Source organism: Phodopus roborovskii, unplaced genomic scaffold (genome assembly GCF_943737965.1).
Source record: "Phodopus roborovskii unplaced genomic scaffold, PHOROB, whole genome shotgun sequence".
Lineage (NCBI taxonomy): Eukaryota > Metazoa > Chordata > Mammalia > Rodentia > Cricetidae > Phodopus > Phodopus roborovskii.
The window spans coordinates 8,214,691-8,232,600 of NW_026126576.1; the positions used below are offsets into that span (position 1 = coordinate 8,214,691).

Genomic DNA, 17,910 nt, shown 5'->3' on the forward strand with positions numbered 1-17,910 from the left:
GAATGGCAGGTTTTAAACAATGAGAAGATGCAATAGAATGAAAACTGATTTGAGTCATGCCATACAGTGAAAAGACAAAAGGAAATAGGAAAGAGATCAATGTGAGTAAAAGATTATGCCATGGGCATTCTCTGACCTCTGAAAGGATCTCAGTCCAAAATGCAGAAGGAGGAGGCAGTGCTGCCATTCTTGGGGTCCTCTCTTAAATAGCCAGAGTTCTCATCTGTGACATTGTAATCATAAGGTCTACAAGCAAAGGAGATCTGAGGCTCAGGTGTTATGTTTACCTGCCCAAACAATAGCAGTTTTTATATTTTATTCCTCCTTTAGACAATGTGGTGTGTAAGGGGAACAGATCCATCCTAAGCCCCTTGCTACCAGATGATCATTAGATGGCATTCTGGACACCACTTTTCCCTGTTTGCAATGCATACATATGTGCTTTGCAGAATTGTGAGAATTTTGACTTGAGTTCCTCACATATTAAACTGAATTGCTGCTTTCATTTCACAAGTGTGTCATGGGATTTAATGTGGCCTTGGGTGTATGTAATAGTCACTTTAAAACTGCTAATTGCTCCCACAAATATAATCACTTACAGGGCTGTGGATGCAGCTCAGTTCTCTGTCCCTCTATCCCTCCCCAACTATTTCTGCATGTTCTCATGCTCCACATACCCAGACCTCTCTCTGAGCCACTGATGATATCTATTCTATTTACCCTTCACATTGAGATTAAATTTTCCCCCCTTCGGCCCTCTTTGTTACTTAGCTTATCCTTTGCTAGTATCCATCTATAAATGAGCACATACCAAGTTTGTTCTTTTTGGTCTGGTTTGCCTCAATCAGGATGATCTTTTCTAGTTCCATCCTTTTGCCAGAAAATTTCACAATGTCATTGTTTTTAACAGATGAGTAATAATCTATTGTATAAATGTACCACATTTTCTTTATCCATTCTTCAATTGCGGGACATCTAGGGTTTTTTCTAGGTTCTAGCTATTATTAATAAAGCTGCTATGAATATAACATAACAAGTGTCCTTGAGGTGTGGTAAAGCTTCCTTTGAGTATCTGCCCAGGAGTAGTATAGATGGGTCTGACATAGAAAAGTTCTGAGAAACCACCATATTGATTTTAAAAGTGGTTGCAAAATGTTGTACTCCTATACGCAATAGAGTCCTATTTCCTCTCCAGCATGAGTTGTCACTTGTTTTTTTATGTTGTTCTGATATGAGAAATGGGGACTCTTAGAGTCATTTTAATTTTCATTTCCTGATTTTGATTATGTTGCATATTTCTCTATGTGTTTCTTGGTCATTTGCAATTCCTATGTTGAGAATTCTCTGTTTAGTTCTGAACCCCATTTTTTAATGGATATTTTAGGATTTTTGGTGCTTAGTTTCTTGATATTTTTATGTATTTTGGAAATAAGCCCTCTGTGAAATGTCAGGTTTTTGAAGATGCTTTCCCACTGTATAGGCAGCTGCTTTCTCTTTTTCTTGGTATCTATTGCCTTACAAGAAGCTTTTCAGTTTCATGAGGTTCCATTTATTAAATATTGATCTTAGTGCCTCCAAGATTGGTGTTCTGTTCAGGAAGTTGTCCAGTGTGCCAATACATCCAAGGCTATACCCCACTTTCTTTTTTATCAGGCTCATTATATCTGGTTTACGTTGAGGTCATTCATCCACTTGGTCTTGAGTTTTGTGCATGGTGGTCAATATAGATCTGTTTGCATTCTTCTACATGCTGGCATCCAGTTAAACCAACAATGTTTGTTGAAGAAACTTTCCTTTGTCCATTGTATATTTCTTGCAACTTCATAAAAATATCAGATGTTCATACCTATGTGTATTTATGTCTGTGTTTTTTATTTGGTTCCATTGATCAATCTGCCTGTTTTTTTTTATGACAATACCATGAAATTTTAATCTTATTGATTGAACTAAAGCTTGAAATGAGGGATGGTGATACTCCAGAACTTCTTTTATTGTACAGGTTATGTTTTGATTTTCTTTTTGTTTGTTTGTTTGCTCATTAGGTTGAGTAAAGTTCTGTAAAGAATTGTGTTGAATTTTTACGGGAATTGCATTGAATCGGTAGATTGCTTTTGGTTAGACTGCAATCATAAGTATGGGAGATATTTTCATTTTTTGATAATTCTTCAATGTCTTTCTTCAAAGTCTTGAAGTTATTTCCATAAAGGTCATTCACATTTTTTGAAGGGTTACTGATAATTTGAGTTTATTTTGTATCCAGCTACTTCACTGTGTGTGTTCATCAGCTTAGGAGTCCCCTGATATAACTTTTGGGGTGGCTTATGTTTATGATAATATCATATGCAAACAATGATAGTTTGCATTAATATTTTCCAATCTCTATCTCCTTGATCTCCTTTAATTGTGTTATTGCTCTAAATAAAATTTCAAGAACTGTATTGAACAGATATGGAGGGAGTGAACAGCCTTGTTTTGTCCCTGATTTTATTAGAATTGCTTTAAGTTTCTCTTCATTTAATTTGGTGTTGCTTGTGACTTGCTGGATATTGCCTTTATTATATTTAGAGATGCTATTGTATCCCTGATTTCTCCATGACTTTTATCATAAAGGGGTGTTGGATTTCATAAAAAAGTTTATTCCATATCTAACAAGATGATGTGTGGGTTTTGATTTTTCAGTTTGTTTATGTGATGGATTACATTGACAGTGTTTTTGTTGTTGTTGTTATTGTTTTTGTTTTTTGTTTGTTTGCTCGCTTGCTTTGTTTGTTTTTGTATGTTGAACTATCTCTGCATCTCTGGTATGAAGCCTAGTTGATGCTGGTGGATGATTTTTTGTTTGTTTGTTTGTTTTTTGATGTGTTCTTGGATTCTTTTTGATAGTATTTTATTGAGGATTTTTATATCAGTGTTCATGAGGGAGATTGGTCTGTAATTCTCTTTCTTTTTTGAGTGTTTTTATAGTTTGCATATCAGGGGTTGACTATGACCTCATAAAATTAATTTGCTTGTGTTCATTGTGTTTTTGTTTTGTGGTCATTTGATAAGAATTGGCATTAGTTCTTTGTTTTTGAAGGTCTGGTAAAATTCTACACTGAAACCTTGTTTTTAGTTGTTACTTAAGGGTTAAAAGTCATTTTAAGCTGGTTATATGATCTTGAATTAACTTTGATAAGTGATATCTACAGAGAAAGTTGTCCATTTCTTTTAGATTTTCCAAATTTGTGGAGTATAGGTTTTTGAAATATGCCCTAATGATTCTTTGGATTTTCTCAGAATCCATTTTAATATCCTACCTTTTCATTTCTGATTTTATTAATTTGAGTATTTTTCTTTCTACCTTTTACTTAGTTTGAATAAGGGTTTGTCTATCTTGTTAAAGTTGTCGAAGAATCCTATGTTTGTTTCACTGATTCTTTTTGTTGTTCTCTTTGTTTGGGTTTTATTGGTGTCAGCACTCAGACTGATTATTTCAGGCCTCCTCTTGGGTGTTAGCTTCTTTGTGTTCTTATGTTTTAGTATGAGATCTCTCTAGTTTTCTTTTGAAAACACTTCCTTTCCTTCTAGCACCACTTTAACTGTGTCCCATCAGGTTGGGTATGTGGATCATTTTCATTGAATTATAGGAAGTCTTTAATTCTTTATTTCTTCCTTGACCAATTGATTATTCAGTAGTGAGTTTCTCACTTTCCAGGTTTTCTGTTGTTGTTGTAATCCAGCCTTGAAGCTGCTCTGGATTCAAAATTCTGAGGAACCACAACAGAGTCACTCTGAGAGGTAGGATCTACTGGGCCACCTATTTTCAGTGGTGCCAGACACAGACTTTCAAAGGTAACATACATATCTGCAATAAAAGTAGTATGGGTTACGTATTGTCCATAAGCCAGCCTAAAATTATTTCTTTTGTTTTATGTTTGAGCAAGTAAAATTTATGTCATCTGTCTTGTAGTTTTTATTGGTTTATTTCATTATGTCTGAAGCCAAGGTTTTCAAGATGTCTCCCCATGAAATCTGATCTCTATTAACCTTGAATGAAGCCACAGCCTTTCATTTCCTATGGAAACAAAAGCATAACTTCTTCCTCAACTCAATATATTTTTTTGACTTCCAGTTCAAAGTTGAGGCATTCCTAAAAATATGTAGTCTAGAATAATTGAGCAGTCCCTTTTTTTTATCAAATGTCACTCAGCCGCTGTTGTTTACTAATCAGCATTCAAAAATTCAAAGACAATACAGTACTATACAGGATCTAGACTCTGTTTTTTATGTTTATGAGACTTTCTCCCCTTTATATTACCTTACTCTTTCTTTTTTTATTTTTATTTTTTCAATTTTATCACCTGCCACTATACTAGTTCTTTGAAAATAATGTTTGTTGAAGTCATATATAATTAAATGTTATCTGCATCTAACTTTTCAAATATAATTAGGTCTATACAATTTCATTGATTGGTATTAAATACAATGTTTTATTCACTCTTTTTATTTAAATTTGAAACAAGCTTGGTTTACATGTCAAACCCAATTCCTCCCCCCCCGACTCCCCCTTTGTCCCACAACCCTTATCTCATACCCTTACTGCTTCCCAGGGAGGGTGAGGCCTTCCATGTGAGTTATGAGTAGCTTCCTGCCAGCCTGATCCCAGAGCTAAGTCAGTCCCAAAGTAACACACAGAGACACTGTAAAATTATGAAACTATTGACCGGTTACTAGTGTTTCTTATTGGCTAGCTCTGTCTTAAATATTAACCCATACTCAATAATATATGTCTAGTGAGATATTCCCCCATGCTCACAATTGTTGCACTGACCGCCCCTTGGGGAATGTGAACAGGTGCAGGTGTGACCTGGGGGGACTAGGTCTGGGGTCCTGGTCGGAGACAGAGAGCAACCAGAGGCATCATTGGGACAGGAACCTGCTGGTGGTCATCTGTTTCTGGTGTAAGTGATTTCTCACAGAATAAACATCCATCAGCCTATCATTTCCCAGACTCTTATTTATCTCTGAGAGATCTGATGTCAGAAGTGGGATCTAGATTTTCACAGGCTCTGGGGACTTAGGTTTCACCCAGGCAGTGGCATCTGCACTGTGCAGCTTCCTCCCTCCTACCCAGCTATTTGGCAATGGCTTGCAGTTTCCCTACTCCCCTGCCCCTCATGGTATGCTTGCTGCCCTGTGGTTTCTTTGTTTCAGTAAGTGCTCACATGTGTCAGACTGCCCCCACCCACTGCCTGCTGTCCACCACTAACTATCTGCTGCTGCCCTCACAGCCACTACCACCCATTGTAAGATTATCCACCATTGGTATGGAACAATTGATCTCAGTTTCCGTTATTATTATTGGAGCTCCCCCTTATTCAGGTCAGCAGCTTCTGTGGGTTTCTCCAGCCTAGACTTGACCCCGTTGCTCATCACTCCTCACTCTCTGCAAATGGATTCAGGAGTTCCTCGATAATTAGATTGATGATTACCTTATGGTATGTGCCATCCTAGAGCCCTCATCCAGTAGCTGATGGAAGCCAATCTCGAGAATCCACTTTATTCTTCCTTTAAAGATTTTACTGATTTATTTTAAAGCTATTTTTCCAATGACTATCTATACCCATTTTATTTTCTTTCTTGGGCCCATGCATATTTTTAAATATGCTGTGTCTATTTAGATGTTATTTTCATCTGGATCTGTCTTTACTATATATCTCTATTCTTTTCTGACCACATGAGCCACACTTTGAATTGGTAAGTGGCAGCATCTAGGTCTAGGCCCGCCACCACTGCTTTGGCATCTGACCTCACCCTCTTCTCAGTCAGTAAAGGAGGAATTCTACACCCTCTGGGCTGGGAACTATATTCAATGGTACAAGTTCTGTGATGCTAGTGCCTATGGTGTGGCAAACATTCCTACCCAGCATTCTGTGTCTACTTAATGTGCCAGCCTTTTGGGCCACCAAGCCGCTCCCAAATCATAAGAAAGAGACTTATTCGTTATCAATGCTCAGCCTTATCTTAGTTTTTATTGTAATCTGTTTCTTTTTATCTACATTTTGGCTTGGGGACTTTTACCTTTATTTTTTATTTTTTTGTATATCTTATTTTCTTGCTGTCTCCACTAGGTTTCTAGCTCATTCCATAGGTGCCCCCAATTCCATTTGTCAAGCCCAGGACTCCCTCATTCTCCTGTTTCCACATCCCATGCACCTTTATCTATTTACTCTTCAAAGTGAGATTCATATGTCTTCTTTGCTACTTAGCATCTTTGGATCTGTTCATTGTAGACTGGTTATTCTTTACTTTATGGCTAATATTCACTTATAAGTGAGAACAAAAGCTTTCTTTCTTGGGGTTACCTCACTCATGATATTGTTTTTTAATAGTTCCATCCATTTGCTGGAAAATGGCAAGAGGTTTTTTTTTTTTGGACAGTAGTACTACATAGTGTAAATATACCACATTTTCTTTATCCATTCTTTAGTTGAAGGGCATCTAGGGAATAGGCAATGATGGGAGGTATCATTCTGTAAATATGTTTCTCATACTGATTAATGAATAAAGCACTGTTGGCCAATAGGAAAGCACAACAGGAGGGACTAGGAGACAAGGAAGATTCGAGGAAGTAGTAAGGAAGAGTCAGCATGTAAAGATTGGAGAGAGCAGACTCCGGCCCCACTCTCCAGTAAGATGAGAACATGTGGAAATACATAGACTAAAAGAAATGGGTTAATACTTAAGACAGAGCTAGCTGATAAGAAACAAGTAACTGGCCAACAGAGTTATATTAAATACAGAGTCTCTGTGTGTTGATTGTGCCTGGCACGGCAGTGGGACCAGACCAGCGGGGGAAAACCTTACTCCTAACATATGGCACATTGTGGCTAATAATAACTTCCACTTAAAATTTAACAAAAGCTTAAAAATGGTTTGAGAAACAAAAACACAAAGAACAAAGACAAGCAAGACTTCTTGCTAACAGCATTTTTCTGTCTGGGTTGGACTCTGTTTTGCGAGAGACAAGTAGAGACTTGCGCAGCTCCTTTAAGGGAGATTTTCTGCATGAGCAGCAAAAACAAAACAAAAAAATAAAATAAAATAAATAAATAAAAAAAGAACTCAAGGGCTTTGAAGAAGTGCTGCCAACAATTTATTGGTGTTTACGAGAACTGGCAATGACAGTGACCACATCTCCAAGCTGACACCATGATGCTGGATGGCAGCGTAGACCAAGGCGGTGAGCACAGCTCTCAGTTCTGGCAGTAAAAGTACCCGCCGCCATCTTTGATAAACCAGGACTAACACAGATATGACTTTCATTTAGCAATGTTGTGGTTTAGCAGATAAAAGACTCATGGCCAGAAAAAGATAAAGATTTACACTAAAGACAGATTCACATAAAGAAAAAGCACTAAAGGTTTACAACATGTTCTAAAATATATGTAGGCTTGGGAGAGAAAAGGAATAAAATGGTTTAAAAAAGACAGAGAGGAGCTAGGTGTGGTGGCGCACGCTTGTGATCCCAGCACTCAGGAGACAGAGGCAAGCAGATCTCTGTGATTGCAAAGTAAACCTGGTATGCAGAGTGAATTAATTCCAGGACAGATAAAAGTTACACAGAGAAACCCTGTCTCAAAAAATGAAAAAATAAAAATAAAAGAAACAGAGTAATAAAAAAGCCACATAAAGATGGAAAGACTCTGAATAGGTTACGGTATTATATTGTCTCTCTATCATTTGACTGCTGAGGAAATAAAAACAACTGTTAAAACAAATGCTGCTGGATCAATCCAATATATGTATTTTAAAAATGCTTTGACTCCAAAATTTAAGTTCAAGGACAGGTTACTGGGGAAAAGGATTTCTATTTTTGTTTCCACAGAAATTGAAAAGCTATCGATTCCTTACAGACTAATGTGGTTTGATCAAGCCAGACCCCCTGAAACAGCGTTCCAGGTGATCAAACATTCATAACAGTTGGGACAAGAAAGCCTTACATTACAGATTACAGCCAAGATTTCTGTCTTCTTAGGATCCCCATAACAGAGCACCCCATACCAGCAGGAAAGAAAGACACCCAACCTAAATATTGTTTATAAATGTTTGTTTCATTTAGGTGGGCTTGGTTATAAATGATTAATGACCACAACCAATCTTTTTAAAGGTATAAAGGGATTATTGTATAGATATGAATGCTTTGTTTTGGAATGGATTTTCATTTATTGATACAAATTTAAGGTCATTTTGTGATATGTATATTTCTCCTGTTGTTTAGGTATTGTGTTTATAAAGCACATTTAGAAAAATTACATATAATTTAGTATAGATTATAGATAGTTACCTATGATAGTTAAAACTTAGAGTTAAGTTAGTTAGGTTTTCAAGATGTATTTGAGATGAATAGGCATTCTTCAAACTGTTCAGAGGCCTAAAGAATATGGCATTTAAAATGGCTTAGGTTTTTTTCTTGACAGTGAGACATAAATGCTCCTGGCAACACTACCTGTGTCAAAAAGGAAGAAAGACATCGAATAAATGCATTATGAAGTTTGCTTTCAATATGGCAAGACTAGCCATTTGGGCAAAATACTGCTCTTGTCTGGACTGTTTGACTTCATGATGTATAAACTGCACATGCAGTACACACAGAAATTGACTGCTGATACAAGATGGACATTCTCAACTTTGAATACAAAAAGTTTTATTGGAAAAAATGGTAAAATTGAGCAAAGTATTAGAAATATAAATCATGTTAACTACTTAATTCTGTTGTTTTCATTGTGATGGTGTAGAATGGTCATTGTTTATATGCAGTGTAAACTACTAAATTTGGTATGAAAACAACCCAGTTCCCAAAATTAATGTAGAGTTCTAAAAACAATCATTTGAAAATATATTTTCATTAATTTTTTATGAGTATACATGCCAGATTACAAAAGGCAAAGGACAACTTTCTGGAGTTCCTGCCTTTAATCTTTTACAGACTGGTTATTTCTGGTTATTTCTGGTGTTACACTGCATAAACCAGTCTTGCTTGTATTGCATTTGACTTTCACATGGGTTCTGGAGCCTAAACATGGATCATCAAACACGTACAGTTGGCACATTTATTTGCTGAGCTGTAGCCTCAGGACAGAAAAAAGTAATAACTTTATTTATAATTCTCAAAGAATTTTCTATGTCATCAAGCTTGTTATAACATAATATTTTCTTATGTGTGTACAGATAAGATTTAATACAGGTGTGTTCTCAACCAGGGGCTAATAAATCAGCAGATCTTTTCTTTTATATTCCTAGGTGAGGGTCGTTTTAGTCGTCCTATTTTTATCCAGGAGCCACAAGATGTCATCTTTCCTTTGGATTTATCCAGATCTGAAATCATTCTGACTTGTACTGCAAATGGTTACCCTTCACCCCATTACAGGTAAAACTCTATGTCATGCTACAAACATTGTCCTCTTTGTGGTTGCTGTCAAGTAGACACAACAATAAGGATTCTCAGAAATATTCTCTTTTCATAATAGACCTCAAGAGATTTTCCCACTGCTATTCAGCTTTGTCTGCACAAGGCATACAATGTACTGCTCTATGCTGCACTATAGGCATCATGTTCTGGTGACCAGTATTATGTATCTGTTGCTTCTTTTACATTTATTATTGATATTAGTGGAGATCAGGGTCATATATACTTAGAACTGAGAAAGAAAGAGTACAGGCCACATAGAAAGGTAAGAAGAAAGAAGCAAATGAAGACAGAAATAGGCAAGAGAAAGAAAGATTTAGTTTCACAACTTGAAAACGTTCTAGCTTATTTTGCATTACGTACATCTACTTGAGTTTAAGGACACTGCCCCATTTCCCCCATATAAGATAGCTGTGAAAATGGTCCTCTAGAAACAAATAAATAAGGCAAAATTTTCAATATATTTCATGAGATCAAAGTCTAATACTGCAGCTCCCATGGTGGAAAAATTATTAATCATAGAAAAACTATGTTGAAAGCAATATTGTACATTCTAAGGCCAAGAGATTTTTATTACAAAAAGAAATGTTTGTCTCTCACACGCAAAATTTTATTTTCAAAGACATCTTTTGTATGTTACTTCAAATATCGCTGACTTTTCTCACATTTGTCTGTCTAAAAAAGAATGTGTGAAATTTTCTCAGGGATCCTTGCAATACACAGTACATTGGCTTAAATTAAAATTGTAACAAAATCATTAAAAACAAATAATTTTCACCTCAGACATCTTTCAGTCTTCTAATCACTACAAAGAAATACACTAAAGGACAGGGATGGAGGAAGAATGGATATTTGTTGTCTTATTTACTCAGTTGCCATGTGGGTAGAATTCAAATATCTATAAATGTATGTATATAATGTATGTATATAAGTTTCATTTTTAAATGAAAAGTTATTTTGTTGAGATTGGTATGCAATGTAAATATAGGAAGAAAAATAATAACATCAGAATGGCAATTGGTCATCCAATGATTTTAATTTTAAAAGCATTTCCACAAAGTTTTAGTTTTTAGATGTGGAATGAATTGACATACACATACAGCAACAACTAAGTTGAATTTCACTAAGTATTTCCTCACTTTCCACATTGTGATGAAATATAGCCTACTTATACATATGCTTATTAGAGGAATGGAGCACATATTTAAGTGGACAAAGCCCAAGCCATCTGTGCATTATCTTCTATTTGGCTTACATTTTGTAGAATATATTCTTTATCTTTCATTCATAACTAAACAGTTTAAAAGCTACATCTTTTTTCATAACAAATTCTTAACCTAATGCAAGTCAATTGATTTAGAAAGACTAATCACATTACTAATTTTTTTACTCAAATTTGAGCTTTTCTTTATTTATGTTGCTTCTAATAGGAAAAAAAAAAAAAAAAAAAAAAAAACCTCCCTTGAGGCTGGTATGATGGCTCAGCAATGATAGATATTTTCCACTCAGGTAAAGGACCAGGGTGTGATACAAAGCACCCATATGGTGCTCAGATTGGTCTCTAACTCCAGTATCAGGAGATGTAACACCAGTTTTGGCCTCTCCAGGCACTTAAATACACGGTTCACAGCCATACATGCAGGCCAAGCACCCTTACATATAAAATAAAATTTTAATTTAATTTAACCTTAAATTAACTTACTTTAAAATGGAATATATAAAATACATTTTTAGGAATACCAAATTTGAAATTATGGCTTGAGTGTTTAATAGCTATGATCTAAGATGTCGGTAAGGTTTCTTGGGTGGGGAGGTGGTAGCTGAAAGTCTATATGTTTTTAAGTTTGTTAAATATAACTTAAATAAGCAAAGTATATTTTACAAGTTTACTTTTTGCAATAAGTATAAAAGTAAAAGCTACTGATTCAGGTTTTTAGTACATCAATGACATCCATAATGAATATGGTTAGGAATTCTAACAATGCTAAATGGCTTTTGTTCCCTTGGTATTTGTAAACTAGAAAACTAAAAACGAACAATTGAGCATCTTGTTTCTAATCTTTAAAAAGTGCTTTGACATATCCCTCTATTTACATAATAAAAAACTCATGGGCAAGAGACTTTGGAATGAGGAAAGAATTAAATTTTTAATGGCTAAATGCCAGACTCAGACTCAAATTCTTTGATAATATAACAAAGGTATTTTACACACTGTATTCTAGCAGTACAATGTAAACATGATGCCATTTCTGCTTACATTTGTGGTTTTCTTTTTACAATTTAGTAATAATGATATTAAAGTTAGGTTACTTGGTAAAGTGTACACAGGAGAAAAGGTCTTTATTATTAAAGAGTCCAAGGTTATACAGTGTTATTGAGGCAAAATGAGAAACGTACAAGAGAAACTTACATTTAAAATGAAGAATTATCTTTTATTGTGGCAATTCTGTCCTACACACAATTGCAAGTTTTAGTAAATAATACCTCCTCCCTGGGGTGACAGTGGTCTTCCTTACAGACTATTTATTTTTTATTTAAATTTGAAACAAGCTTCTTTTACAAGTCAATCCCAGTTCTCTCACCCTCCCTTCCTCCCATGTCCCCTCCCAACCCCCAACCAATCCCCTTTTTTCTCTGCAGGGAAGGTGAGTCCTTCCATGGGGAATCATCAAAGAACCTAGGCCATCCCCCATGTGTCTAGGCTGAGAAAGTATTCCTCTATGTGAAATGGTCTCCCAAAGTCCATTCCTATACTAGGGATAAATACTGATCCATTACCAGAAGTCCCATAGACTCCAAGTCCTCTTAACCAACACCCACTTTCAGGGTGTCTGGGCCAGTCCTATGCTAGTTTTCCAGATATCAGACTCTGGTCCATGAGCTCCCCCTTGTTCAGGTCAGAAGTTTTTGTGGGTTTCTCCAGCCTGTTCTTGACCCCTTTGCTCATCACTCCTCCCTCTCTGCAAATGGATTCTAGGAGATCAGCTCAGTGTTTAGCTGTGGGTATCTGCTTCTGCTCCCATCAACTACCGGATGAAGGCTCTAGGAAGGCATATAAGATAGTCAGCAATCTCATTATTATTATTATTGCTCAGATTGTTAGTTGGGGTCTTCCGTGTAGATCGTGTAGATCTGTGGACATATCCCTAGTGCCAGATTTATGGTATGTCTTTTCTTGCTCTCCTTTAATCTTTCCCTGATTCAATTTTTTTCCTGCTCCCTCATGTCTTCCTCTCACCCTCTCTTTAGTCAGTTGCTTTAAAATTGTTGTTTTGTTGTTCCAGTCAGGATCAAATCACCAAAATTTTTTCTTCTTCTTCTTTTTTTTTTCTTTTTGCTACAAATGTATTGTTACATTTGTTCTTTTGTGGAGAAAAAAAATTCGTTTATATACTTGTTGTTCTGTAAATTATGTATAGTGAATTGAATCTCATGGGAGGAAACAGCAATCTTTAAAGCATGTCTTTGGAAATAGTTAAGGAATAATTTGAGTAAAATCATTTCCAGTGAAATAAATGCCTTTATAAACAGTGGTATTATTAAAATCAAAAGCCAGGAAGGATTGCATGTAAATTTCAAAGCTCAAAGAACATATGAGGTTGTTAGGAGATGTCATTCTGTAAATATGTTTCTCATATTGGTTAATGAATGAAACACTGTTGCCAATAGGAAAGCAAGATAGGCCAGACTAGGAGACAAGGAGGGTTCTGGGAGACATAGTTGGAGATTCAAGAGAACAGAATCCAGACCCTCTCTCCGGTAAGCCAAGACCATGTGAAAACGCTTAGATTAATAAATTTAGATTAATATTTAAGATAGAGCTAGCTAGTAACAGGCCAACAGATTTATATCTAATATACCATCTCTGTGTGTTATTTGGGGCTGGCATGGCTGTGGGATCAGGTTGGTGGGAAAACTGCTCGTAACATGAGGTAATAGTGCTAATTAAGTGTGCCATGCAAAGGGAAAAAAAGCAAAGAGAGTGGGCTACTCAAAGCCAATGGTGACAGGCAATTGTCAATAACTAGAATACTGGGGAAAATCAGATAGCAGATAATGTAATCACAGATGTTCTATTTGAAAAATGAGATTAGGACATACATCACATACATCCTCCCAGACAAAAGAAGTAGGAATACCAGTGCTGACCTCTGACAAATATACTTATAAATACTCATAATCAGGAGAGAATTGAGCCACTCACTAAGTGTTAGCCTCACTGAGAAAATGAGGGAGTCAGTGAAATCTCAGGGGATGTCATCCACTTCTTGTTAAAGACTTCCTGCAATCAAGCCTGATATACACACTGTGAAAGTTTTATAATGGAAAGACGTAAGGATACACAAGGCAGCAATGGGAATACAGGCAAAAGAGCCCTTTCCATGGAGGGAATGGGTTCAATTTATTCTGTAACATCAGCAGGAGGCAAACTTAGCATGTAGACTTTAGCATTTTCCTCCAGTGGTCAGGAGCTGGGCTCAGATGTAGGTGCCTGAAAAAGCACTTGAGACAGAGAACAGACTTGTGAGACATCACAAGGCAAGCATGGATGCGCATATTACCAAAGAACAGCAAATAGAGCTCTGAGACATAATGTTCAGCCAGGTCTCAACCACTTAATTTTGAGTAATGTTCCTTAATAAAAGTATCATATTTCAGCTCAAATTCATCACATCTCCTAAAACTATTGTGTTAGTTCATATGCATATTCACTGAACTCAGATTTTCTAGTTTGTATCATAGAAAAATACACTTGGGTATATAATACCATCAGTAAAGTATGTCTGACAGCCACTTTAATGAAGTAAAACTATTTCTCCATTTATTTAAGCATATTAATTAGGACAAAGCCCACACCCAGGGCTGAACTCCTGATCTATATGCACAGTTTAATAATCATTGCACCACAGTGATTAGAATGATTACAGGGCTACTGTGAAAAATTCATTTGCAGCAGCTAAGCCAACAACTTTGAATTTGTGTTGAAAAACAATTACTGCGCTTAATTAGGAACATGTAATGATGACAGCAGTTATTTCAGTGATTGATTCCAAAATTAAAGAGAGCTGGCAAACTAAGTATGGCATACCCTTCTCTTTGAAAATGATAGAGAACACGGAGGTCTGAGATCATGCCCTGTAAGTGAATTATGAAAGACAGGTTTCCAGTGATTGCTAGGGAGAATATTGACATCTTGAGACAGGCCAATAGAAAGGAATGTTTCCTGATTTTTGTGTTCTAACAGCACAGTCAAGAAGCAGTATGTACAAATTACTATTGAAAAAAATGGTGGGAAACCTAAGCTGGACTCTTAATGGCTGTTGTTTATCTTCATTTTATTAAAAAGAAGTTGACATATGCAGGAGGTAGACAAATCATTTTAAAGTTGAAAAGATTGGTTCAAATCCCCTGATCAATTTGATATTTGAGTCATCATTTTATTTCTTTAATAGTATGGAGGAGTACTCCATTTTGTATTTCTTTTCTGTTTTAGTTGAAAACTGGGTATATTGTATAGGAAGGCACCATTTAGTGGTAGGGTTAGGACAAATTACCCTAAAGCAGTCATTCTCAACCTAAGGGTCACAACACATTTCGGAAGTCAACGGACCCTTTCATGAGGGGTCCACCATTGGAAATAACAGATATTTATATTATGATTCATAAAGGAAAATTAGAGTTATAAAGTAGTAACAAGAAAAATTTTATGGTTGGGTGTCACCATAACTCGAGAAACTATATTAAAGGGTTCCAGCATTGGGAAGGTTTACAACAACTGCCCTAAAGTCTGGAGACAATAGAAGCAGAAGTTCTTCCACATCTCCCTCTCTCCCTTTAATTTTTAAACTGAGGATATAGTTTTCATTCTGAGTCAGTTCCTGGTGACCCTAAGCAAAGTATCTTACTTTCCCTACAGCTACATAATCATCAATGCAAACATGAACAGCCAGTCCCTGCTGAAATTTCACTGATTCTGAACATCGGCTCTAACTTGTTATTTTTATCCTCACAATTGGTCATTCTTAATTAAACCTAGCACTATAAATACACATCTGTCTGTAATTGGGGATTTTATTTCTGAAAATTCCAATGGAAAAAGCTATATTGAAAGACTATGTGTGTTATAAATACACAGTTATAGGAACACCCCCAACCATGACCCAGGCAATAAACAAAGAAAGGTATGGCTTTTTAAATCTCTGTCCTTTTTTAATCTCTACAAGTGCAAGTTATGATTCATTACTTTTAAGTGCCTATTTCGAGAAATATATGACTACATACAACTTATAACCTTGAAATATACCTCATTAATGTGCAATGTTTATAATTTAAAATATGAAGTTGCGAGGTTTCTAGTTCGAGAAGTGAATCTAGTAAGATGGAGTGAGCACATATTTACTGATCTTGAAGTGACCAAATGGAGTCTTCTAAAGCTATTTATGTTTCCTTCCAACTAGTGCTAATGCCCTGGAATGTGTAGATAATTCATGCACTGAAAGACTGTTAACTAACAGACAACCTGAGAGATTTTGACTTCTTTAAAAAAGTTCTCTAGCTGTATTTGTTTTGCTAGCATATCATTTGAGGTTGGCTTTCCTAAGTACCACTGAAATATTTTCAACATGATTAATTTTCCAAGTGGCAGACTCACAAAGACAATCACATTTTGAAGCTGTCAGGTTATTATTGTTTTGTTATCAGCCTTGAATGGGTATTGTCAGACCCTTGCTGGCATTCTTTGTGCTGGATATAATGTAGCCTTCTTTGGTTTCTGTCTCTAAATCATTCCTGACATTCAGTTTTGCAGTGTCAATTGTGGGGATTCAGATATTGTATACATTATTTGAAAAGTCTCCAAAGAAATATATGTCAGAATTAATTACTGATGGCTAATTTTTGTTTATCATGTTAAGAGTTCTCATGATTTTCTGGTTTCATGTGAGTGAGTATTTGTAAATTATGAAGAGCAAAGAGCTTCCAAACAACCTATGAGTTTGTATCACTGGCCCCAGTGATTGTATTTGCCAGGCTTGGTAAAATAGCCCTACAATCTCAGCTTATAGAAGAGTAATACAAGAGGATTACAAGTTCCATCCAGTCAGGGATTCACAGTGTGTTTGCAGTCTGCAGGGGCAACTTGGTGAGAATATGCCTGAAAATTTAAAAAACAAACAAAAAACAGAAAAAACTCAGTAGATGAAGCCCATTTGGTACAGCACATAGGTAGCAGTGTGTGAAGTTGGTCATATTTCAAACCCCTGGACAACTAACAAAAACAATATTCTTGCCCTTAATAAAACTACAGTGATCACCCCACAGGTAATCATGGGTTTTGTTTGTTTATATTTATGCTTATAGGAATTCAAACAGTATATTTTTATGATAAATAGCATTCAGTTCTTCATATTACATATGTAATTTTATTTCTTTTTTATCCTTGAAGGTGGAAACAAAATGGCACAGATATTGACTTCAGCATGACTTATCACTATAGGTTGGATGGAGGCAATTTGGCCATCAGCAGCCCCCGCACAGATCAAGATATTGGCACATACCAGTGTCTGGCCACCAACTCTGTGGGTACCATTCTGAGTAGGAAAGCAAAACTACAGTTTGCATGTAAGTCTGTGGCAAAAAAAAATTCCACATTCAATATGTTCTGAAAAAAATAGTCTGGTGATGTTGGGCCAAAAAGGTAGCCTTTCCAATAGCCTGCTCTTTGAAATTATATATATAGATATAGGTGTAGATGTAGATGTAGATATATATATAGATATATCTTATTTTACATATCTATCCCAGTTCTCTCTCCTTCCCTCTCATGCCCTCCAACCCCCTCATCCCATTCCCCTGTCTCCACAGGGAGGGTGATGCCTTCCAGGAGGGATCATCAAAATCTGACAAGTCATTTGGAGTCCCTCCTGCCTCTAGGCTAAGGGAATATCCCTCCATGGGGAATGTGCTCCCAAAGTCCTTTTGTGCACCAAGGATACATCCTGGTTCAACTGTCAGAGGCTCCTAGACTGCCCAGGCCTTCTAACTGAGACCCACTTTCAGGGGGTCTGAGTTGGTCCAATGCTGGTTTCCCAGATATCAGTCTGAGGATCCATGAGCTCCCCTTGTTCAGGTCAGCTGTCTCTTTGGGTTTCTATAGCATGGTCATCACCCCTTATCTTATCACTCCTCTCTCTGCAACTGGATTCCAGGAGTTAGGCTCAGTTTTTAGCAGTGGGTGTCTGCTTCTGTTTCTATCAGCTACTAGATGAGAGCTCGATGGCATATAAGTTAGTTATCAATCTCATTAACAAGGAAGGGCATTTAAGGTAGCCTCTCTACTGCTGCTTAGATTGTTAGTTGGGGTCATCTTTGTATGTCTCTGAGAATTTCTCTAGAGTCAATTTTCTCTTCAAACCTATAATGGCTCCCTCTATTATGGTATCTCTTTTTTTTTTTTTTTTTTG

General features: G+C 36.3%; 1 protein-coding gene across 1 annotated transcript in view; it reads left to right on the forward strand.

Moving 5' to 3' along the window:
• The first annotated feature begins 16,892 nt into the window (after positions 1 to 16,892).
• Positions 16,893 to 17,910, forward strand: part of Cntn6 (contactin 6) — a 197,064-nt gene continuing 196,046 nt past the window's right edge. Inside the window, exon 1 of the mRNA XM_051203481.1 lies at positions 16,893 to 17,068. Within this exon, the coding sequence (XP_051059438.1) occupies positions 16,927 to 17,068 (142 nt within the window). The 5' untranslated portion in view covers positions 16,893 to 16,926. The remainder of the gene's footprint in view (positions 17,069 to 17,910) is intronic.